Source organism: Trichosurus vulpecula, chromosome 2 (assembly GCF_011100635.1).
Source record: "Trichosurus vulpecula isolate mTriVul1 chromosome 2, mTriVul1.pri, whole genome shotgun sequence".
NCBI lineage: Eukaryota > Metazoa > Chordata > Mammalia > Diprotodontia > Phalangeridae > Trichosurus > Trichosurus vulpecula.
Window position 1 is genome coordinate 96174440 of NC_050574.1, and position 24647 is coordinate 96199086.

At 40.5% G+C, this 24647-nt stretch overlaps 1 protein-coding gene across 2 annotated transcripts in view; it reads right to left on the minus strand.

The window, feature by feature from the left end:
- The window catches only part of WDFY2 (WD repeat and FYVE domain containing 2), a 148515-nt gene that overhangs the window by 8888 nt on the left and 114980 nt on the right, over positions 1 to 24647 (minus strand). For both annotated transcript variants that reach the window (XM_036742461.1, XM_036742462.1), the window contains 5 exons: positions 18392 to 18518; positions 13306 to 13411; positions 7845 to 7946; positions 6724 to 6854; positions 1206 to 1314 (listed from right to left, as the gene is read on the minus strand). In XM_036742461.1, the coding sequence (XP_036598356.1) occupies positions 1206 to 1314; positions 6724 to 6854; positions 7845 to 7946; positions 13306 to 13411; positions 18392 to 18518 (575 nt within the window). The remainder of the gene's footprint in view (positions 1 to 1205; positions 1315 to 6723; positions 6855 to 7844; positions 7947 to 13305; positions 13412 to 18391; positions 18519 to 24647) is intronic.

A 24647-nucleotide genomic window follows, 5' to 3' on the forward strand; every position in this document is an offset into this window, starting at 1 on the left:
TCAAGGATGAGAAGAGTGGAAAAACTGATCCACTGAGTGCTGTTATCCCATTTTGCTATATGAACAGAAGATATTTCTGTAGGAGCGATCTTGTCTATGATCTTAATCACAAGCACACCAACCCACAGCGATTTTACCTCCCATTAAAACATTATAGTACTTATTTTGGTCTATGTCTGTGATTTCCTCCAGGGGAAGGCCCTAGGGAGGAATTTCTCCCACCCATGCAAATTCACACCTACTCTGCCACTTGCTCTTTGACACTTCCTCATTAGAGAAAATGAGAGAACTTGCCTAATGGACCAAGTCCATACTTGATGAGGAGGGACTTAAACCCACGACTCATCACAGCACTTATTTTTTATATATCTGATGAATGTTACCAAGGAATAGAGACTGGACCTGTGATTTCTCTGGCTAAGGAACTCCTTGGCTAGGAGATTCCTGTTTATAAAAACAGGTGTCTCTGAAACTTACTCTCTGAGAGAGTACTTAGAGCGGTGGTGTCAAAGTCAAATAGACACTGGCCACACACTGACAAAGAAAACCACAGATTAACATTATCTCTGTTGTACTGTATTTTTATTTATATTGAGAAATATTTCCGATTACATTTTAAATCTGGTTCGGGCCCACTCAGGAATTTTGAGGAGTCTGAGTCTGACCCTTCCTGCCTAGAACATTGACAGGTTAAGTGATCTGCTCAGGGTCACACAAACTATGCATCAGAAGCAGGACCCGGGTCTTTCGGCTCCACGGCCAGCTCTCCACCCATTGTGGATGGAGCATCCGTCCTCTATGGAGCCTCGTACAATTATTTACCTTGTTACCAGTGTAGTCTATCTCCACAACCAAAATGTAAACTCCTGGAGGGCAAAGACTGCCTTAAAATCCCTAAAGCTCACCACTACTGCCTATGCAAAGTACGTGTGAATAATGCTGATCTCCTGCATGCTCTCTCATAAATCACAGATATTAAAGCAAAATGAAAGAGGGAAAATCTTAACGTAAAAAAATAAACTGACTGGGGGCAGCTAGGTGGTGCAGTGAGTACAGCACCAGCCCTGAAATCAGGAGGACCTGAGTTCAGATTCGACACACTTACTAGGTGTGTGACCTTGGGCAAGTCACTTAACGCCAATTGCCTTGCCTTCCCCCCTGCCAAAATAAATAAATAAATAAGCTTACCTAAGATGATCTCTTACCTTAATAACTTTGTCTGTTCCACAAGTCAATAACCATCCTCTAGTTGCATCAAAATGTACATGAACAATATTATGTTTACTGTCATGGAAGGTAGCTGTGGGTGCACGTCTGGAAGGAAAACAACATAATTAGTTGGCAAAAAACACGCGTGTATGTGTGTTTATGTTTATATTGTGTATATACATATATACACACATATACTGTAAACATAGATGGGAATAAACTTGAATCTCATTGTTAGTTATCTACAACAGTCCTACTTTCACAAGGCCACTGCTAGAGACATCACAAGATCTGACTTGACTTTACGGTACTTAAAGCACTTAATACCTGTTTTACACGATGCGTCTCCTTGCTACCTGAACAAGCTATTTTTCTGATGATATATTTTCTGGATAGTATGTTTTATCAAGTAATCATTGGTGTTATGTCTTTCACATGCCTCTCCGTGGCCTTCTGGGCCACCCACCAATCTGATTTCTTTAGAGACTGTAGTGTTTAGTGGTTTGAAGCCATATAACAGCATGGGAAGAATATTAGTGCTAAAAAGATGGATTTTTTGTGTAAGGAAGTAGGTAGGCATCCTTTCAAATGTTCTACAATTTCCCAATTAGCCCATTCTCTTCCTCCTATGTGAGGCTTATCTCAGTGCATTCCCCCTGCATGAGCTAACCAAGCTGGACTAACTCTGGTCTTTCCACCTAAATGCCCTAATTACTATCCTCTCTGATGGGGAGATGGGGGCACGAACTCCAAACCTTCACTTAAGGAGGATGCTTAGCCCAGACGTGTCTCATCTCTCCCCTGACTGCACTATGGGACTTATTTATTTCACCATGCTCCCGGGGGGCACCTCTTCATTCTGTCTGTTTCTCCCCTCCCCAACATTTTCAGCTTCCTATCAAATACTGCTTCCCCTCCCCCCACCCAAGACAGTAAGCTTCTTGAAGGTAAGGACTGTCTTTCCTCCCCCTTCCCATTTTTGTATCCCTAGAGCTTACCACAGTGCCTGGCACACAGAAGGTGCTTAATAAATGCTGACTGACTAAAGGTGATAGTCTAGATAAGAGAAATTCTTTATCCATTTGGTGTGAATTTTTAGGTCTTTGTAATCGTTGTGGATCTCACTGAAAATAACAACTACTGCTAATGTTTCTGTAGCACCCCCTATGTGCCTCATACTGGGCTAAGCACTTAACGATCTTATTAGATCCTCTGGACAACCTTGGGAAGTAGGTGCTTTTATCATCTCCATTTTATAGATGGGGAAACTGAGGCAGAGTTTAAGTGATTTGCCCAGGTTCACACAACTAGTAAGTGCCTGAGGCCAGCCTTGAACTCAATTCTTCCAAACTCCAAGCCAAGCGTTCTATCCGCTGTATTACTCAGCTACCCTAAAAGGCCTAATGATATTATGGAGCTGGGCACAATCCACGTGATGTCATGAACGAACACTGCAAGAGGGCTGTGTTTAAGGAATCCCACATCTCATCCATTTGGAAGCTATGCTACATGACAGTCACTTAACTGACAAGCATTTACAAGTTCCCACTATACATGTGGCGCTGATCGGTGCTGGAGATACCACGACACAGAATGAACCAATGCCCACACTCACGGAGGTTAAATTCTATCACAGCAGTGGAAACCTTTGGTGGGCAGACACCTCCCTTTTTTCATGCCTCATCTGATGTTGACCAGATCAGCGAACAAAGTTATTTCTGTGGTTGTACCTAACCCAAATCCTTGTATGACTTTAATATATGCGGGGCAAACGCCTTATGGGAAACAGAGCCTGTATTTACTTAACCAAGACAAGGACTTAAAAAAACATAACCAACCAACAATAAACACAGCAGGTTTTTGTAGCTGCTTTTCTGTCAATAAGTGACGTGGACTTCTATGGGGAATTATTTGTGAAAACCTTTCTCTTCCCTTCACATATTTTCTTCAGGGATACCCTTTGAAATGTGTATTTCATTCTCATTAAGATTTTTTCCCCCTTTTTAAAAAAATAGTAATGTATTTCTTCTAATCACATGTAAAGACAATTTTTAACATTCCTTTTTTTAATAAAATTTTTAGTTTCAAATTTTCTCCCTCCCTCTCTCACTGCCCCCTTCCCTAAGATGGTAAGCAATTTGATTTAGGTTATATATGTGTATTAGTCATGTTGTATTACAATTTGCAAAAGGAAAAAAAAACATCAAAAAGGTGAAAACGGTATTCCAAGATTTTTTTTTAAAAGATGAGAAAGCAGACATCCTTAGTTTTAACTTCTAACTGATAAGTCTTTGGCCGGGGGTAGGATTTTGTAATTACACTCTTCTGGGAGCTTTCTAATCATTTAGCATCTTCTTTCCCTTGAGTTACGTTAAAAAAGTTTCATGTTTTCCAAATCGGTTCACCTCGTGTATGGTTTTTTCAGTCCTTGGCTGTCATGTTTCTCTGCTTAGAAAGGAAAATAAAGTATCTGCTGGATGAAGCCATTTCTGGGCCCTTTTATATTGGGAAACTTCTGTAGGAGAGGGTGACAATCTGCATTTTTGTGGATTTATTATTAATGTTATTAATAATATTTTTAGGTTGCGTTTTACAATTTACAAAGTGCTTTCTTCAGCATAACCTTATAGAATAGATAGAGCCTGTATCATCCTCATCCTAAAAATTAGAAAACAGTTTAAAAGAACGCTGTCATCTTACTAATAGTCATGTAACTAATAAGCGTCTGAGCTGGGCCTCAGCGTTGTCAGTAGGAGAACAGTGAAAAGTTGAAGATCGTTCAAGAGGGCAATTACAACGGCGATAGGACTTGAAATCATACTACACAAGAATTGCTTGAAAGAATTGGGGACATTCAGTTTGGAAAAGGTTAAGAGGGGAGTGTGAATGATAGCTGTTATCAAGCATCTGAATAGAAGTTCTATGGAAGAGAGATTAGATTTGTTCCAAGGCACAGACAGTAGAACATTGGGTAGAAATTGTGGACAGGCCAATTTAGGCTTGCTATAAGAAAAACATTTTTAATAATTAGAACTACTCGACTTAGCAGGTAGTTGATTTACCCTAACTGGAGGTTGTCTAGCAGAGGCTGATTATTTGTTGAAGAGAAGGACACCTGCTGAGGTATAAGAAAGGACAACAGGACACCTAGGAAGCCTTCCAACTAAAGTCCTAAGTCCTTCCTGTCAGTATGATTCCCAGCCTGTGGTCACGGGGACCAAGGAAGTGGCAGAGCCTGCTGACTGGAGTACCTGTCCAGTAATCCAACCTATTCAGGCCTGGATGAGGAAAGTTTCCTAGATACCTACTATTTATTAATACTGTTAATATTCACGTCTATCTATAATTTCTAGTACCTATTCACAGTATTAATACTATTGCACATTTCATTTTTAGAACTTATTTAGCTTTGTTAAAACAAAACAGGAAAACATATATGATAGAATATTAATATTCAGGAGAAGATACCATGGAAAGGAGCAGAAAAGCTTCTGCTACAAAAATGATGGCTTTTTAAAAAATCACATAAAGTCTAACATTTGCTTCTGTAATTGAGTGACTGCAGGCTCCTCAGATACAACCTAAGATTCACTGGCAGCTGGAGAGACCTCCACTCAGCTGCCCAACAGTTGTGCTCATGTCCATCACTCATCAAAACTTTTGTTTCCTGGTTTGCCCAGTTCAGAGGTGTTCCAAGGTCCACCCTGAACATACAAGATGGAGGGCCATCCTCTCGTCTCCTCAAAAGTCATTAATTTCTCAAAGAGGCAGACTCATGTATTTGCCCCACATGTACCATTCAGTCAGTCAATAAGCTTTTATTAAATGCCTACCATGTGCCAGGCACTATGTTAAGTCCTGGGGATAAAGGCAAAAGGCCAGCCTCAACAAGCATCGCAAAATATAAATATAAATTGAATACTAATCCCTTACTTCTTACCATTATAGAAAAACAGAGGAGACTTGTAAGATGTTTAGGGCATAACAGAGACTTTGGGAAAGATGTCTTCACCATCACCTAAAATAGCAAGCCTTAAATTTCTATAATTGAGTAGAGGTTTATGTTGAAGGATTTTTAAAAAGCAGTAAACTTTTAGAAACCTAAACTAAAGAAGACAACCTTCTGTTCACATTTTAAACATTTTGAGACAAGAAAACAATCACCTCGATACTGGGTTAATCAGAAAAATCAGAAGACACTGAGACAAAGAAAAAACAGTTCCAGAATAGGAGTCATCAGGAGACCTGGCGGTCAGGCGAGGCTCCGCCAGCAGCTATCCATGTGACCCTGGGCAAAGGATTTTACTTCTTTACCTCTCTGTCTTGCTCGCAAAATGGGTCTCAGCTGTAAAAGGAAGGCTTGGACTAAGGAGACCCGCATTGGCTTCCAGCTCTAATGCTGAATCACACTAAAGCAAAACTCGGTTTATTCATTTCATCATGGGAAGATGAATGGAAGGGAAGCTAATAAATGAGCAGAACTGCTGGTTAAATTTGGCTATTTAAAAATGGAATAATTAAGAGATGTACCTGGTAAGTGAAAACCAGAACTTGGGAAGCAGACAAATCAGGGTTGATTATTTGCATTACAAAAGGATTCTTCAAGTTTGCAAAGTATTCACTACAGATTTCTTTTAGACAATGAACTGCTAGAAAACATGTGAAATATCATTCAATTTACAGTAAATCTACTACATCAAGTGACTTCTGACTCTCTAAGATGCTGGGCTAAGAGCAGGGAGAGAGGGCCTTGGGAGTGAAGTACTAATTGAGGTAGTTTCTTTTAAAAATATGCATAAGAAAAAACAAAGCACTTCATGGGATTCATGAAAAGGCAGAACGATTTCCAGGGTGATGAGTCCACTTTTTATTATTTTAATTAGGCAACCTTAAATAGAGGGTAGCTCAAATGCTAGGGCTGGTCCCCCAAAGTCACTAGAATGTAGTAACTCTTGTGTGTACAGTATGGCTAATGGGAAGAATTATAGGGGCAGGTAATCTGAATAGCTAGGCAAATAGATATTTGTCTATTGAGGTGGAGGGCAAGCAGCATTTTTTTGGAAAATTAAATTTATTTCCAATCTTATGGCTCCAATGAAGATCGCATGTTGGTCAAGAAAGAGATTCACGTCCCCTTTTCTTCCGGAAGAATTGCAACAGGGCATAAGACATGATGTGGCAGGCATCTTAGCATTCTTTCTGTCATGGCAAGCTGGCCATAAGGATTCACTCAGAGAACACGTTTAAGTTACAGAAATGCAAACACTCTGCAGTGGCCACGACTTTGACTGAGAATGGCAAAGGATGAAGTTCTTTAAGCACCGACTACAAACTGCCTGGGTGTGGAGCAGGGTGAGCAAACGTCTCCAGGATGTATCTTATCAGAGACCATGGTATATCTTCTAAGACGGCTGCTATTAAGACAGACAGACACTGCTTTGGGCCTTCAATTAACTGCAGCTGCCATGTTTGGTTCTTTTTACTTGAGTTATACAACATGCTATCGAGACTTACTCTTCATCCGTGATGGACTCGTGACAGTTGTCACAGACTCTCACTTCAAATTCAAAGCCCATCAGCGGGATGGAGGAACGCTTGGAGCTGCATTTGCCACAGACGGCCTTCCCACACTTCCTACAATGGTGCTGTAAAAAGGAACAAGACACAGAGATATTTAATACGGCCACACCTTGAGCCAGGGCCCTACCCACCACCTGCCAGAATCACGTATGGACGGCAAGGCTCAAAACTGAAATGATTCATCCCTGAAACGGCCCATGATAGCGATAGAAACGTGGAAAGGGAGTCTAGCTGGATTCCATCGGCTGTCATCTGTCTACTCAGAAATGTAAATACCAGTTCCTATGGATGAGGACCATTTGGTTGTCTCAAAGCTTCCCCATTGCAACATTCTGGGAATTACAGAAGGAGAAGGAGCCAGCTTAGTGCTGCATCTCCTAAGGGCGTTTCACTGCTAGGGATGGTCAGGATTGGCTTGATGAAGAATGTGAGATGAAGACTACTTCCATTTTATGAGTAATCTAACGTTTGTCTCCTCTGGGGGAAAAAAAAAACAAGGCAACAATGGAGAAGACTGTGCTATGAGCAAAGGTGAAGACTGAAATTAAGGGGAGAACATGGAAAGGGGAAAGGAGCATTCTTCGCATGAATTTGCCACTTAGTGTAGTAGAAAAGTCATTGCTTTCTATACTCCTCAATTTAAAGATTTCTTTCAGTAGACATTCAGTTAAGTCCTTGCAATATGCAAGGTATTAAAGAGAATATACATGACCTTTGCCCTCCAGGATCTTACTATATTAAAGGAAGACTAAGTCATGTGTACTGAACAGGTGTGATTCAAAGCAGAAAGAAACTGCCAAAGACAGGACCAGCTGAAGTGCTATATGTGAAGAGGGAGGGAGACTACGTGGGTAAGTGACTACATTCTCCTAAAACTGATCACATAAGAATGAACTATAACCGGCAGAGTGTAACTGAATGGAATTAATTTTAGTCAAATGGTGACTCCTCTTCCCCCCAAATTTTCTAAAATAACCTGATAAGATAAAGTTATTCTGTGTGTGTGTGTGTGTGTGTGTGTGTGTGTGTGTGTGTTTAGCACCCAATGAACTAACCTGTCTCAAGCCAATTTTTTTACTGTCCCACATTTGCTTGAAGTTCCAGAAGAAAGGCTGGTCACACTTCTGACAGGAATCACTGTCCAACCATTCAGGAGTCTTGTCCCCAAAAAAACACAAACAGAAAAGGCCATGACAATCAGCATTCAAATGGATGCAACTGATAAAAATTCAAGCATCAATGCTATATGAGTATAAACAAGACAAAACTCAAACAGTCCCCATCTTCAAGCTTACACTCTTTTGGGAGGAGGTGGGATTGGAGAAACAAAACGATCGCAGGAAAAGTAAACAGGACAGTGACAGGGCCTGGACCTGGGGCTTCAAGGGTGTCAGATGAGGAAAATGCCTTCTGCCAATGCAGTCTTCTTTGAAAAAGTTAAAACTGTACAGAGTTGCCCAGCATAGAGGCATTAAATTCAAGGGAGCTCAGGCCCTGAACAAGATTAAAATGCAACTGGGAAATGTTAAACAGTATAAATAAACAAAATAGGTGTTAATTTGTGGTTTTCTAAGCCAGCATGTGTCTGGGATCCGTTTCTATCTGAGTCTGATCCGCCCTGGCCTACAGCACTGGGAGATGAAGAGCCTTGCCCAATGTTATGCAGCCAGAATGGGTCAGACATGGGAGATTTCAACCCAGGTCCAACTGGCCTTGCAGATTGATTCTCTATTCACTATGCCATGCTGTCCCTGGCTAAGCAAAGAAGACATCTACATTGAGGAAACCTAAATCAGATGTGCTTATAATATTGCTGATTAAAAGTTGCGACTACTTTTTTGCTTAATTTATTAGTCTATTCCTAACAATTTTTAATAGCAACAAAAAAAATTAACCACATTGGCCTTCTTATGTTGTTCTGATCCATTCATTTAATTAGAGGCATATCATCATATTTCAAATTAAAAGATGCTGATCTCATCATCAAGGTGTAAAAGAACGCCTGAGCTGACAACCCACAAATTCTTTTCCACGCCACCTCCATGGGCATACTGCAAATCACTTTAGCTATTAGCAGGTAGGACCTGTCACTGTTTGAGGTTTTGCCTCTTTGAGGATCTGAGGGATTTAGCTGTGGAAGAGGTTTTAAGAGATAAGCTAGTCCAACCCTTCAGTCTTTCCATTTTACTGATGAAGAAACTAAACTCCCGACTGGAGAAGTGATACATGCACATTTGTTCAAAATGATCTCCCCTTTGGGATAGTCAAGCTAGCTGATTTTTTACTTAACTGTTTTTCTTTGTTACAAGGGAGAGTTCCTGGAAATAATTACGGTATAAAAAACAAAAGGCAACAACAAAACTTGAAAAATATGATCTCATCTCTAATTGCTTCAAACCTGGTTAATATGGTTGGGTTTTGTTCTCAACAATCTATGATGTTATGCTTAAATCTTTATGATGTTTCTATAAAGCCTACTTGTTTTAATTGTAGTCACTCCACTTTAATTTGCACATAGGAGTTGTTAGGGAAACGGGCTATTATTCACTTTCTGGATATGTCTAGCCCAACAGAGCTCATCATTTTGCAGAGGAATTGAGATCCATATTTAAAAGAATCATAGGGAACTTAAAATATTGGTATATTAAGGCAGAGGCCAGATTCAGATGTCTGTCTGTTTGTCCATCCATCTGTAAACAAAGAAAAGGGCCAAGATCTGATTTGGTTTCGTGTCCACGTGTCTGATTTCAGTACTAAAGACAGACTGGACCAGATTTGTTGAAATAACATTTATAAGGTTTTTAGTTTAAAATAACATTTCTGCCCCACCAAAGGGTGACTTTTCCATGCTGTGATTTTTTCAAAATTTTTTTTTTAAGAAAAATGAAGATTCAAATCCAGAAATGTCAGAAATGTCTATTTTTAAAAAATCCTCATTTGGTATATACAAAGAAATCATGTGATATTTGCTATTAGGGATTAGATCAAGTTCATTCTTGCCTTCAGGTCTTTGCTCATGAAAAGATTTGATTCTATCCCTGTGGATCCTTACTAATCTTTCCAATTCTATTTGAAGTCCCAAGTCCCCCATTAAGACTCCCCTAGGATTTCTAGCTTCTTCAACGTCAGAGGTTCTCAACCTGGGGGTCTTGTGGATAGATTTCAAAACGTCTGTGGGCAGTTAGGTAGCATAATGGTTTTTTTCTTCCAGTAATTAATTTATTAGCAGATTTTTACCCTCAATAAGATGAGAAATTTAGATGTATTCTCAAAGGATGTACACAGCAGCAAAGCTATTCTAGGTATAAGACAGTGATTTCCAAACAATGGTGGTACCTAACATCTTTTAGAAATGATTAATTTACCGAACTGTTAGAGAAGGGAATTTGGTGGCCATATGGTCCAAGCAGCAGCTGCAAATATTACCCTCTGCTACAGTATTTCCTGGATGCCTAAGGACTACCTTCCTTAGGGGATAGAAGGAGAAATCAGAGATTTTTAAAAGATTCAGTCACAGAAGTTCCTCCTAGCTCTACTATACTGATGCAGACAGAGTTCTAGGTCTTGCAGAAGAGGCCTGTGACAAGAGCTTCTTGGATTTTCATACTAGGTCTGATATTGCTTCCCTCTATTACTGCCTTGAGTTTACCCAACTAAAAGTTAGTTGCTCAGTACATGCCATAGGGCTATGCTTTCTAAAACAATGGTGCCAGGACGACCTTTGAGAAGCAAATGTTTCACAGAATTGCTCCATCTAGAACACTGGACACTTGAGGAAATTCCCTCCCTAGTGCTTACTGGATGGTGAACACTGGACCTAGAGTTGTGAAGATTTGAGTTCAAATCCTGCTTTGGACCCTTGCTAGTTGTGTGAGCCTGGGCGATTCAACCTGTCTCTCTGTTTCCTCATCTTTTAAAAAGAAGATAATAATAGCCCCTGCTTCCTAGGTGTGTTGTGAGGACCAAATGAGGTAATATTGTAAGCATTTTGTAAGCCATAAAATGCTATGTAAAGGCTAGTTGTGATTTTTCCAGTAATAACATCTTCATTTTCCCTGCCTTCTAACTGAAATCTAGCATCTCTTTCAGTTATGAATTAAAAAAAAAAACAAACACCTTATTCTAAGAAGGTCCATCAGTTTTACCAGAGTTCCCATGGGGTCCATGATATAAAAAGGGTTCCCTGCTCTGTGAACTGAATTAGTTATTGGAAACCTAATACTTTATACCAAGGTTGGGGCTACTGTGTTATCAAAGGCAACCTATAATTCTGTTATATAAATGGAGAGAGAAATATCAGTATTTTAAAACAATAAAGCAGGTGTTGAAAAGTAGCAAACAGAGGCATTTACGCAGCCAAGTTTGACCAGTTCTAAATGAAAGTAGGTCACATTGTTAAAGATGACCAAGCAGGTAATTAAAGCTGTTAATATTGCAAATCTTCTCCTGGATAGAGGAACATACTATAAATACCCTTACTGAGGACCATAGGCTCACAGGGCTAAAACAGGAAGGCACCTTAGAGGTTACTGACTCCACCCTTACCCTGCCCCCCATTTTACAGACGAGGAAACTGAAGCCCAGAGAGTTTAAATAGATTGCCAAAGTCCAAGAGGCATTAAGTGGACAAGCCAGGATTTGAACTTGGGGTCCTTTGTCTATAATGCAACACTATGCCTCACTTCTCTGTTAATGATGCCAGATCTTTTGTTTTTTCGGGGGGTGGGAGGGAGACAGATATTTAATGATATTTTTACTGTATTTTTACTCATCCCTTGCTCCAAAGAACCATTTTTAAAAAACAACCAATATTTTTTAAAGAGAGAGAAAACTTAGCATAACCTATCAAACACACCTACAAAATTCTTTGTTTCATGCAGTGTTCCACACCTTGGGATTCCCATCTTTACCAAAGAGTCGGGGGAGGAGATATTTTCAGATATTTCTTCTTTGGGGTGAAGCTTGTTCTTTAGTTTCACAACATTCAGTTTCCTCCAACATTTTTATAGTCTTTGTGTATACTGTTTTCCTTGCTCCACTTTGCATCTGTTCATGTAAGTCTTTCTATTCTTCTCTGTATTCATCACATTTGTTGTTTCTTATAGCGTAGTAATATTTCATTACATTACCATTCCATAATTTGTTTAGCCTTTCCCCATATCTTTGTTTCTACGTTTTTGCTACCATGAAAAGTGCTACTATAATTATTTTGGGGTATATGGAGCCTTCCTTTTGTCAGTGATCTCTTTGAAGGGTACATGCCTATCAGTGGAATCTCTGGATCAAACATTATGGACACTATAGTCACTTTGCACATTTCCAAAACGCTTTCTAGAATAGTTGAACCAATTCATAGCTCTGCCAACAAAGCATTAGTGTGCCTGATCATCTTTCTACAACTCCTCCAAAATGGACTATTCTCATCTTCTGTCATGCTCAGAGGTATTTTTCAAGAATGAAAATTTTACAATTTCCCCACTACATAACAGTAATGCCGACTTTAATTAGTTACTAATAGAACTCCTGTGGATTAATGGATTGAACAAATAAAGCTTTAATCTTCTTAAGCATTTAAGTAATGACACTTAAAAGGTATTACACTGCCAATAATAACAGCTACTCCCACAAAACAGGAATGGAATGGGGAGGTGTGAAGTCATGGGGCCGCCTCTGTTGCCTTTCTAAGTATAGCTCTCCTATGTCTTCTGTGCAAATCGTAAGGAAACAAATCACAAAGACAAGATTACATATATAATGGCTAATTCTTAAAACAATCCTAGAGAAATAGGAAAATGGTAATTACAAAGTTTGTATCTTAGTAAATTTGGTGGAAAAATAACTGTAAAACCAAAAGGTATTTCCCCTCAAAAAATTGTCATTTGAGAAGAATGCTGTTGCTTTTCATTTTAAAACGACCTATCCAGATCCCTGAAAAATGCCTATTTGGGAATGAGGTTAGCATACAACCACTCAAGTGAAGTATGAGAAGCAGGGAATTTGAAAACCATCTTAGCGATTTTTCCTGTCGAAAAGAGTCAAGCATTTTAACTTTCTCCAATAATATTTCTCAAATAGTTACCAACCATTTCTCTAAATAACATCATAATTCTCCTCACTAACAGAAAGTACTTGAGCATTCTATTTTGGTAGCATGCCTTAACATTGCACAAAAGAACTGATCACCTTAAAATAGACATTTAGTTTTCCCTACGAACACTTTTATTGCTAGTGGGAGAGCAAGCCCTAAGAGATGAAACCTCTTAGTCAGGAAAATCAGAGTTCTTTTGAAATCTCCGCTCTGTTGCAGCATTAATTAATTCCACACCCTGGCTCCTCTATCCCTAAAGGGTAATAAATGATGGTATTTCCCTCTACCTGCTGACTTAAGTCTGACATCCATCATAACATTATACTTTATGGGTTTAATCATGAAAAACTGCAGGGTTGTCTGGGTATAACTTTGGCTTGTGGAGCTCAGTCTCCCTACTGTTGAAGGATTCACTACTGGAGGCCTACCTCTTGCCTCTGGACATCCATGTTCCAGACCACAATGCCACCATCTCCTCCACAAGAGATGAGCTGTCGAGTGTGTGGAGCATAGGAGAGAGCCTGGACTTTGTCACTGTGAAAGAAATGGGAGTATGGAGTATTAGGATGGATGGCAAACTGAGGCTTTGAGAAAGAAACTTTCATTCATTCAATATACATTTATTAAGCACCCACTATTAAGCACCTACTACATTATACACACACACGCGCACGCGCGCGCGCGCACACACACACACACACACACACACACACACACAGTTATATAATGTGCCATGCCAGACCTTAGAGAAGGGCAAAATAAATAGTATGGCATTTGTCCTTAAAGTACTCACTCCTTAGCTTCACAGGTTTCCCTTAAGACTCATATCAAATCCCACCTTCTACAAGAGGCCGTTCCAGGCCCCCACCCCCTGCTAATTCCTTCCCTCTGAGATTACATTCAATTCACATTTTTGTTTCCCGCAAAACATGAGTTCCTTGAAATCAGGAACTGTTTTTTGCCTCTGTTTATATCCCCAGTGCTTACTAATACAATGCCTGACCAGAGTAAGCCCCTAGTAAATGTCTGTAGATTGACAATCTTGTTGGTAATACATCAATAAGTATAATAAAAATTGGAATAGGATAAACATGTAAAAGAAATATAAGAATTCTACAGGATCATATGGGGGGGGAGGGGTGAGAGAATCACTTCTAGCAGTGGAAATCAGGATGCTAGCATTGAGCTGGGCCTGGAAGGATGACTAGGATGTCACAAAACCAGAGATTTCAGGAAAATCAACCCATCTTAACCAGTAAGCACCTACTCATTTGTCCCCAACTCCAGCTCTTGTTTGCGACACCTGAAGCTACTCAAATAACTAATAGCCTCATTTTGGGGGCAGCAAATGAACTTAGCCCTTGTTGGGGTGGGCTACTGACTGAGTTTCTGGTCACTTCGCTGTCTAACTCCCAGGGGAGGATCTTCCCAACTGCCTTACCTATCTCACCTAGAAGGAATTGCTGTGACCTTCCTAACTGGCAGCAAAATGCAGCAACCATATGACAAATTTATAATTCCTTTGACTGCACGATGAGCCAGTGACTGTTAATAATCAAAGGCAGAGTTCAGGGGTCAAGCCCTCCAGCAGCTGCCTGAATACCCAAGCATTGTAATAAAGCTGCATGAGGACTTCTTCACTTAGGGGTCAAACAGCCTGCAGAGTAAAGCAGGATCAACCAAATTCCCCAGTTCTACAGATGAAAGATTATAAAGAATGAAAATATTCCTTCCTCTTCCCCTCCCCTTCCACGTGATATCTAGAAAACATCAACACGGTGGCTTTTGTTCAGTCGTTTTTCAGTCATGTCTGACTCTTCGTGATGCAATTTGGGGTTTTCTTGGCAGAGACACTGGAGTGGTTTGCCATTTCCTTCTCCAGCTCATTTTACAGATGAGGAACTGAGACAAATAGGGTTAAGTGACTTGCCCAAGGTCACACAGCTAGAAAGTGTCTGAGACTGGATTTGAATTCAGGACAATAACTCTTCCTGACTCCAGGCCAGGAGCAGGCACTCTATTCACTGTGCCTCTAAATAGCCCCAACACAATGTCTACTATTTCACAAATGGAGGCCACCCCAGGGGAGTGAAAGCTTTTACTTTGTAGGCAGTTTAGGAGCACAAAGAAGTCCATTTCATACAACCATTAGGATCAGCCAGCTCCTAGGACTAAACCAGGTAGGAACTTCTAATTTCCTTTACCATCAGGTCCACAGGCAAAGGTGAGGAGATCCTTCTGGGAGGACAAAAGAGTCTGAATCTTCCTCACAAAAATAGTCTGGGATTTGGGAGAATGATAATTTCCTCTTAAACCCCAGGCATTAAAGAAAGGCAGCCTTTGAGAATCTAGTGAATAGTGAATCTAATTCCTGCTTAGAGCAGGTTCTAAAGCCTTCGGGGCCCAGTCGGTCCATAAATGACCCAATCTTAGGGAGTTTTCTGGACTTCTAAGGCCCACTTAGATGTACAAGGGATCCAAGAGCCGACCTACTTAACTTGGGCATTCTCAAGAGTAGTTCTTAACCTTTTTTGTGTGTTCTGGACTCCTCTGGCCATCTGGTAAAGCCTGTAGATCCCTTTTTGGAGTTAGGTTTTTAAATTTATGAAATAAAATACATAGGACCGAAAGGAAACAAATTATATTGAAACAGTTGTTTTTTAAGAGTTAATGAACTACAGCTTAAGAACCTCTGCTGTAGACCAAGGCAAGACTAAACTTGAACCCCAGGGCCCCAAACAAGTGTACATCAGTAGTGAATGTTAATGACAGGCCTCTCAAACATTGGTTATATAACACTGGTAACAGAAGACAGACAGATAGACAGACAGATGATAGACAGACAGAGAGAGAGATGGATGGATGGAACATTTATTAAGTACCCACTATGCACCAGGCACTGTGCTAAGTGCTTTTACAAATACTGTCTCCTTTGACCCTCATAACGACCCTGGGAAGGAGGCGTTACAATTACCCTCATTTTATAGTTGAGAAAACAGGCAGACCGAGGTTGAGTGTCCTGACCAGGGTCACAGAGCTGGTAATTGTCTGAGACTGGATTTGAAATCAGGTCTTCCTGACTCCAGGCCCAGCTCTCTGTGAGCAGAAACACCTAACTACTTCAGACAGAAATACAGACAAGCATACAGAGAAAAAACCCTCAATTTGGCATAGGTAGAGATGATGAAAATGTCATCCAGATTCAGACTTGATTCAGTTTTATGTCACTGACAGTTCTCAGGTTTATTCTCTATGATAACTCGCATTCCCCAAATCAGAGTGGTTTAATAATTCAAAGCTTAATAATGATAGAGAAATTTACAATCCTCTGCTTTGTGGTCATTGGTATTTCTCCTTACTCTTCTGCCACTAATACCAAGACTGGATAAGATAACTCCATTTTCACATCATCTTTAAATATGGCTTCTTGGTACAACGGAGAGAATGACCAATTCTCCCAAGTTTATTAACGTCATCCTTTTTTAAGGCTTTTTCCTTAATAGTGCCAAAAGAAAAAAAAATTGCTAGTTATAGATATAGCTAATCTACAATTATTTGACTTTGTTTTAAATCAAGGTACCATTTAACATAATTAAAGAAACTAAGATGTTAGGAAGAATAGCTACAAAGTATTAGAGATTGTTAAACCTGAAACTGATTAAGAAACTACGAGGATTTTGTAAGAATGGAAGTTGATACGTACATTAGAGTTGCTGAATTTGGCACATTTTGGTAAATGTCTAGTGAAGTATTTCTGCAACACCTCGCAGACGCTCTGACAAAATGACTAATACTTTAGACAAAAATAGCCAGAAACAGAGGGACCCTTTCTTTGCTTCTCCTCCACAGTGTGATCAGTATGTTTCCCCATTTGCGGCAAAGGAATGAAAGCATGAATATACTATGATAGCAAATGGTATCGCAGAGAAGTATATTTTTACATATGGTTTTACTCAAACTTAAGTGTTTTAACACGAGTCAAATTATGTCTTCACTAGTGCCTAAATCAATGTTAGACTATGATGAGATTTCTGTATAGCAACTAAGACAGCTAAATTGATTTTTGATTTCTGAAAATTATCCTTTAATTAAAACAAAAGTCAAAACATTCGTTATTTATGCTCTTAGGAAAAGCTACTGGATAGTTTTCATTAAGCTGACAATACGTAAACTTTAATAATCTTTAAAATTAAAATGAAAAATCAAAATTAAGCAAAAAGTCTTACCACTAGTTATTATTCCTTCAAAACGAGGCTTCCAAATACTGTTTTATTCTAATTAAACTACACAATAGCCAATTTAATAGCCTGATCAGAAAGCATTAAACACAGGGCCATTCATACTATGATACTGCATCCCTCATAACTTATCAAAGAATTTTCTAGTTCAACTTTTTGACAGTCAGCAAGTTCTACCAATAGTAAGGTGAATTATGCTCTATTTAGGAGGTGGTATGTTATATTAGAAAGAGCAGTGTCTGTGGAGTCAGAGGAATCTGAATGCTGCTTAGGATGACTACAGCTTGCATGGTGTTGGGGAAGTCTGTTAACTTCTCTGGGGCTATTTCCTTATCTGTGAAATGTGGGGGTTGAACTAGATGGTCTTTGGGGTCCCTTCTACAATTCCATGACAAGACTTTTGGAAGATGTAGTCCTCAGCAAGTCAGGGCCTGTGGCACATAAGGTTCAGTGGACAGAGCACTGAACAAAGGCTCAGAAGAGCTGGGTTCTAGGTCCGACTCTTAGGAACCATGCATACTTGGTTGGACTGCTAGGCTCTCCTTTGAAAAACGGGCAATAAATATTTCCCTCCTAGGGAGATGAAGATCAAATAAAATAATGTATATTTTGGAAGCAGCTGGAAAAAAATGTTTTTGGGAAAAAAAACCTCATACCTTAGAAATGAACAGTTTCATTATGCATCAACAAAGTAGCCATTTTTCTTTCAAGACTGGTGGAAGTTCCCTCCTCCTGACATCTGTGCTTTGGCCCTGCTTCCCAGATGCTTTTTTTTTTGGCTCTTTCTAAACCTATTTTATTTCTTCCAACAGCCTCTTTAGCCAAACAAATAAGCTATGCTTCAATCCAACCTACCTTCTGCAAGAAGCCTTTCCCAATCCCCTTTCATGCTAATGACTTCCCTCTAAGTTTGGCCTGGATATCTACAAGTAGATGTCCTATTTGTACCTACTTGTTGGCATGTCGGCTTTGCCATTAGAATGGATGCTCCATGAGGGCAGGAACTATCTTGCCTTTCTTTGTATCCCTCTGACTGGAACATAGTAAGCGCTTAATAAAAGCTTGGAGACCTGACCTACATACTTGGCCTGAAGACCCATTAAAAACATTTCTTAAGCTCCAGCTAAGCTCCTTTAACATAGAGGGTTTCACACACTAAGGCCTAATCAGTGACTGGGCAAGGCCCTTTACTGTAGCTTCCAAATGAAAGGTTTGTCTCGTGTTTCTTAAAAGAATGACACAGCAGCAGCAGCGCAGCAGGCTCTCCCTGACTTACTTGTGTCCTTGGAGCTCGATGGCCGTTCCTTTCCTTCCACCAATGTCCCACATGATGACGGAGTGATCAGAACTGCCAGAGAACAGCACTCGATGGACTGGGTCCCAGCATAAAGCTGTCACCCCACCTACGAGAGGAAAGACACGGTTACGTGCACACGTAGTGAGAAAATGAGGCTTCACAGAATACAGCTGATGGGAGTCCTAAAGGAGAAACCTTCCAGGCTCTGTGTGTACCTGGTAGGACTGACTACAGAGTAATGAGAAAGACTGTGGAAACCAGACCCATTACTTTACTGCCCCACCAAGGAAGGCAGTAAGGCTGCACGTACATGGCAAATAGCAGTAACTTTTATAATACTAGACAAAGACAAGATGCTGAGGAGCCCAGGTACATACTGAGACAGCCAGGTGGTGCAATGGATAGAGCACTGGGCCTGGAGTCAGAGAGATCTGAGTCAAGTCCAGTCTCAGGTGCTTACTAGCTGCGGTGCGGGGCCCTGGGCAAGTCACTTGATCCTATTTGCCTCCATTTCCTCATCTGTAATGTAAGGATAACAGCAGCCCCTACCTCTCAGGCTTGTTGTGAAATGCAAGAGGGATGATAATTGTAAAGCGCTTCGCACGGTGCCTTCCACAAAGGAGGCACGATATTTGTTGTTTAGTCATTTCTTCAGTCGTGTCCAACTCTTCATGGCCCCATTTAGGGTTTTCTTGGCAAAAACAGCAGCTCATTTTACAGATGAGGAACTGAACCAAACAGGGGTAAGTGGCTTGCCCAGGGACTCATAGCTAGTATCTGAAGGCACATGTGAGTTCAGGAGGATGAGTCTTCCTGACTTCAGGCCTGGCACTCCAGTCCCTGAGCCACCTAGCTGCCTGGGCGCTAAGCGTTAGCTACTACACAAAAGAGCATCCCTGACAGCTGCTGTGGCACACCACCCGAAAGACTTAGCTTACTTTATGAGCTACTATGTCCTAGGGAAACTACTAGCCAGAACAAGTAGTGCTTTGTGCTTGTCTCAGGAGAACTTTTTAAAGAGATGGGAAAAAAGTTATATATATGTGTGTGTGTGTGTGTGTGTGTGTGTGTGTGTGTGTATGTATATAATGTGTGTGTATGAATGTGTATTATACACACACACACACACACACAGACACACACTGCTTCTTCCTTGTCTGTAATTGATGACTTCTACTTTCATGGTTTTTCAATGATTAGCAGATTTTTTAAAAAGCTTTTCTTCTATAATGCTTTCTCAGGAGGATTTTTGAAAGAGAGGAACAAAATCTATCTATCTATGTACATACACCTATATTCCAAGTGACCTGATTATAATGAATAGCTTTTGAACATATCATCATTCTCTGCTTTTCATTGTTTCTGCATCATTTTCTCCAATCCACCCAGTTAATTTATTAAGCCTGTTCTCTTGCCTCTATCTCTCCCTCACCTCCTTCAGCAGTATCCTATTTCCGTGACACGATTTAATACAAGTTATCACCAGTCTTTTCTCCAAGTCTCCTGCTCTCTGAAACTATCTTCTGAATATAAATTTCCCTTCAATTTCAAATTTCATTTGAAATCTTTCTAAAAGACCACATTAAGAAAAATCATTATACATCTCATCTCCCCACTCAGATCTGCCTACACACACACACACACACAATTTTGTCAATAGTATTTTTGTCATACTTTATCATTAAAAACAATAAACTACAATATCTGCTCATCCTCTCCAAACTCAAAATACTAAATTTTATTTCTACAAATGGGACTGCTCTCGACAAATAAATAATCAGCTTGCTTTATTATAAACCATGTACAATCGGAAGGTTTTTTTTCTTTTTTGGTAATATAACTTTTACCATCATGTGGTAGTAGCTTTGAAAAAGTAACCCACCATTCCTCCCAATAACTACACTACTGATTTAAATTTTTTTTTACAATTATGACATCCCTTCATTTATTTTTTTTAACAACATCTCTCTCTGACTCTTTCCCTCCCCCACATTCTCTATGGTTTATTTTTATTAATTTTTGAAAATTTTGCAATACTCCTTAACATCACGTGAGTATAGCACAACCAGGGATGGAAATAAGACTCAGAAGACTCTCACTTAAATAGCATTCAAAGTACTTTTTTCACAGCAAGAATGGCTGCCTATATTCACACCTTGCCAAGCACCCATCCTCCTCCATTCCTGCTCACATACTGCTGAATGATCCTGGAGAAAAGAGATGGCTGAATTCACTAAAAATTTGTTATTGACACTCAAATAGGCCTTACTGCTGCATAGGAATCTCTTTATTCTTTTTTATCACACCTTCCAAACTTTCTCTTTTGAAGAGGCGCTATTCATATACACATACAGCTGTTCTAAACCTGTTTTAGGTCATGGAATCCTCTGGTGAAGCCTACAAATACCTCCTCAGAATGTTTTTAAATGCATAAAATAAAATGCATAGGATTACAAAGGAAATCAATAATACTGAAATACAAAATGGGAGCGGGGGGAAGTTCACAGAGCCCAGAATATAAAATTATATGAATTATCCTGATATAGAATTACATGAAAAGAGAACATTTTTACTTCCTATGCTGGTGATTTCACTGACTCTCATGGATTCAGTTATTATCTCAATACTGATGATTCTCAAATTTACTTATCCAGCCCTAATCTCTCTGCTGACTTCCTGTCCTGAATCTTCAATTGTCTATTAAAGATCTCAAACCGGATGTCCAGTAGACATCTTAAACTCACCCTCCCTTAGCCCTCTCCCCTTCCAAAATTCCCTATTCCTGCTGAGGGTACCCCCCAACTCCCAGTGCTCAAGGCTCACAATCTCGACTCCTCATCCCTCCATATCTAAACCGTTGCCAAGGCCTGTCAGCTTCACCTCGGTATCATCTCTCTTCTTTGACATTCCCACCAGCCCTCATCACCTCCTGCCTGGACTACTGAAACAGCCTGCCGGCGGGTCTACCTGCCTCCTGCCTCTCCTTGCTCCAATCCACCCTCCGTTCAACCACCAAAATTATCCTCCTCCTCTACCTCCTCACTCAGGAAACGCCGGGGGCTCCCCATCGCCCCTCAGACTAAATCAAACCTCCTGTCTGGTGATAACACGGCCTCCTCCACCTCTCCAGGTCTTCTCGTGTCTCACTCCCCGGCACGCTCTCTGCCACTGGCCTCTTCCCTATCCCTTCATCTCTCCATTCAGGGCACTTTCCTGGGCCATGTCTCCTGCCAGAAAGCTCCCCCTCCTCATCTCCGCCTCTGGGCTTCTGCAGTACCCTGCGAGTCCTGGCTAAAATCCCCCCTTCCACAAGAAGCCTTTCCTGGTCCCTCTCCATTCTAAGGTCTCTCCTTCTGTTAATTACTCCCTACTGTTCCTGCCTAGGGCTTGCCTGCACACTGTTCACATGTTGTCTCCCCCAGTAAACTGTGAATTCGCTGAGGCCAAGGACTGCCATCGTATATTCGGCCCTTAGCACAGTACACGGCATACAGCAGGTATTTAATAAATGCTTATGAACTAATAACAACCCCTAGTATTGACGTGGCCCTTTAAGGTTCGTATACCAGCTGACCAGTGTCGTCTCATTGTGTCTTCACAATAACCCAGGAAGGCAGGTGCTATTACTACTCCCATTTTACAGATGAGGAAACTGAGGCAGTGGTGCCCAGGGCCACAAAACTAGCAAATACCTGAGGCTGGATTTGAACGTAGGTCTTCTTGACTCCAGGTCCAGTACTCTACCTACTGGGCCACCCAGCTATGTTCATGAATGGACTAGATGACTCCCAAGGTCCTTTGATTTGCCTATGTTTACAGAGCCAGCAGATATCTGAGATGGGATCTGAACCCAGGTCTTCTGTCTCCAAGACTGGCGCTCTATCCACTATGCCACACTACCTTTAGGACATCGGGACTGCACGTGTACTGAAGAGCTACTGTGTTCTATTCGGGAAAGTCAGTAAACGACAAGTATAGCAAACAAGTAGGCCTCATGACCTCGGTGTTACTTCCAGGAAAGACTCTGATCCTGCAGGATCTATTTGCCACTCAATGGTGAGAGTGTGAATGCGCTATAAAGCTCGAGGATCCTTCTGGATGCTGCTGGAGAAAATCTGGTCTTCTAACTAAAGGTGCACTTTGTATAAACTGAGTCACTAGAAACAGATGGCCTGTTTTCACAAAACTAAAAATACCCACTTAACTTCGCTTCACTGAAAAGCCTCCCTGGAATGGAAATATTTATTTGGTAGAAGATATCTTTTCTAGCCTAGTGAGTTTTTGTTTTCTAGAGGAGTACTTTAATAGATTTTATAACAAGTCATACTGAACACTTCCAGTTTACTGTTAATGTATATTTAATTAGGTTGCCTTAACAGTATTGTAGAGAGGCCTTTTTTCCTCCCAGAACTCCAACTTGTTTATTCTAAACACGGTCATCTTAGAAGTTGAAAAAGATATTAATTAGCAAGGCTAATTAGGTCTAACTTTTTCTCCTCTCAATCAATGACTTTTCCTCTCATTTTTAGGTCAAAGCTATGGCTGTGGTAGAAGATTCTTTGGTTCATGCAAACATCTCAGAGAAATGTGCGTAGCCCCGTACCTGTAAAAAAATGGTGCCAGCAGAGGGAGCATAAGAACACGAAACCAATTAGTTCCATGTTTGAGGAATTGAAATGCTGTGCTTTGGCTTTTGGGTATAGGATTCAAGGGATACTTAGGCCGCTTCCCCACTAATTCAAGTTTGGTTTATTAATAAAAGGACCTAGCCAAGGATCATGGCACCAATGAAGTACCCTAAGCTACAACCAGGACTAATGTAGTGATTCAAATAGCTACTTCATTCATTATATCATTTCAAAGCTGGTTTGGTTCAGCTCTGAACCCTTTTTGAGTTTAAACCTGAGCCAATGGGGTACTGGTCATCATGAGGGATCCTTCCATGAATGTGGCTCATTCTTTCTTTGATGGGGCTGGAAGAGGGCCTTGCAGATCCCCAACCAAATGTGATCTTCTGTTCTACTAACAGGAATATTAACTTAGAGTAGTTGGGAAACCCAGAATCGATTCAATTTTGCATCTTGCATCAGAGACATGAGGGTCAGTTTGCGATTGCCAAGGGAGTTGTGGGCCAAAGTAGGCCCTGTTGGCTTCCTATGGTCCAGATTCAAAGCCATGAGTTTCGATGGAACCAAACTAGTATTGGAAATGAAAAATAATGATAATGTGAACCTATGACCTGCTATAGGTTGGTTAGTGACCTCCCTGTGATTGGTTCTGCCTCCTTTCCTGCCTACCCCATTGAGATGTTAGAAAAAATAGATGAGAGTGCTGTCAACTCTGAGGAAAAAAAAAATACACACACACACACACACACACACACACACACACACACACACACACACAAAATCCAATTGCAGTAGTACAGGCCTACAATCTATACAATGTAGAGGCCATGCATAGTTTACAGAACAATGGTAACGACCTGCTTGTTCCTGTTGTCAGCAGCACAGAACAGAGAGTACTAGTTATAGGCTGCATATTGTCATAGACTGATTAAATAATCAAAGCAGTAGGCTGAAATCTGACCCTGACCAACCAGAAAAGTAGGCTATTGTCTTAACTACCCTTTTCTTTGTTCTTAAAAAAAACCAAACCAACTTTACACTCAACTTGGGTCTAAAGACATTCTAACAGGACTATAACAAACATCTAAAAAAAAGAAAATAAACCTCAACTACCCACCTTCAAACACTCCAAGTCAGAGAAACCCAGCTTTTCCCTCCTGTTTTTGTTTTACGTCAGTTATGAGGAAAGGTTACAGAAACTGGGATTGCTCCACCAGAGGAGAAAGCTAAAGAGAGCTTACTAATGTCCTTTATTTGCAACATGGTCGGGGGTGGGGAATGGAAGAAATATTATCAGGCAGAGGAGAGTTTCCTCAGTCATGGCTCTTAGGGGCTGGAATGGATCCTGTCATCAAAGAGGAGAAAAATGTCAGGACTAGAGGGTGCCTTCAGATCACCAGGTCTAACTCTTACTTCCTAGATGAGGAAACCAAGGCTGAGGAACCCCCGCCCCGCCTCCCAATTCAGGTCTCTTCTCACTATACTGTGGTGCTTTAAAGAGTTTTATTGTAATCTTTTGTTTTTACTATACAATGCTGTTGTAAAAGAAATCTGCAGAATAGCTTCACTCATTCTCATCTGTTTAGACTGTTCTTAATATCATCAAA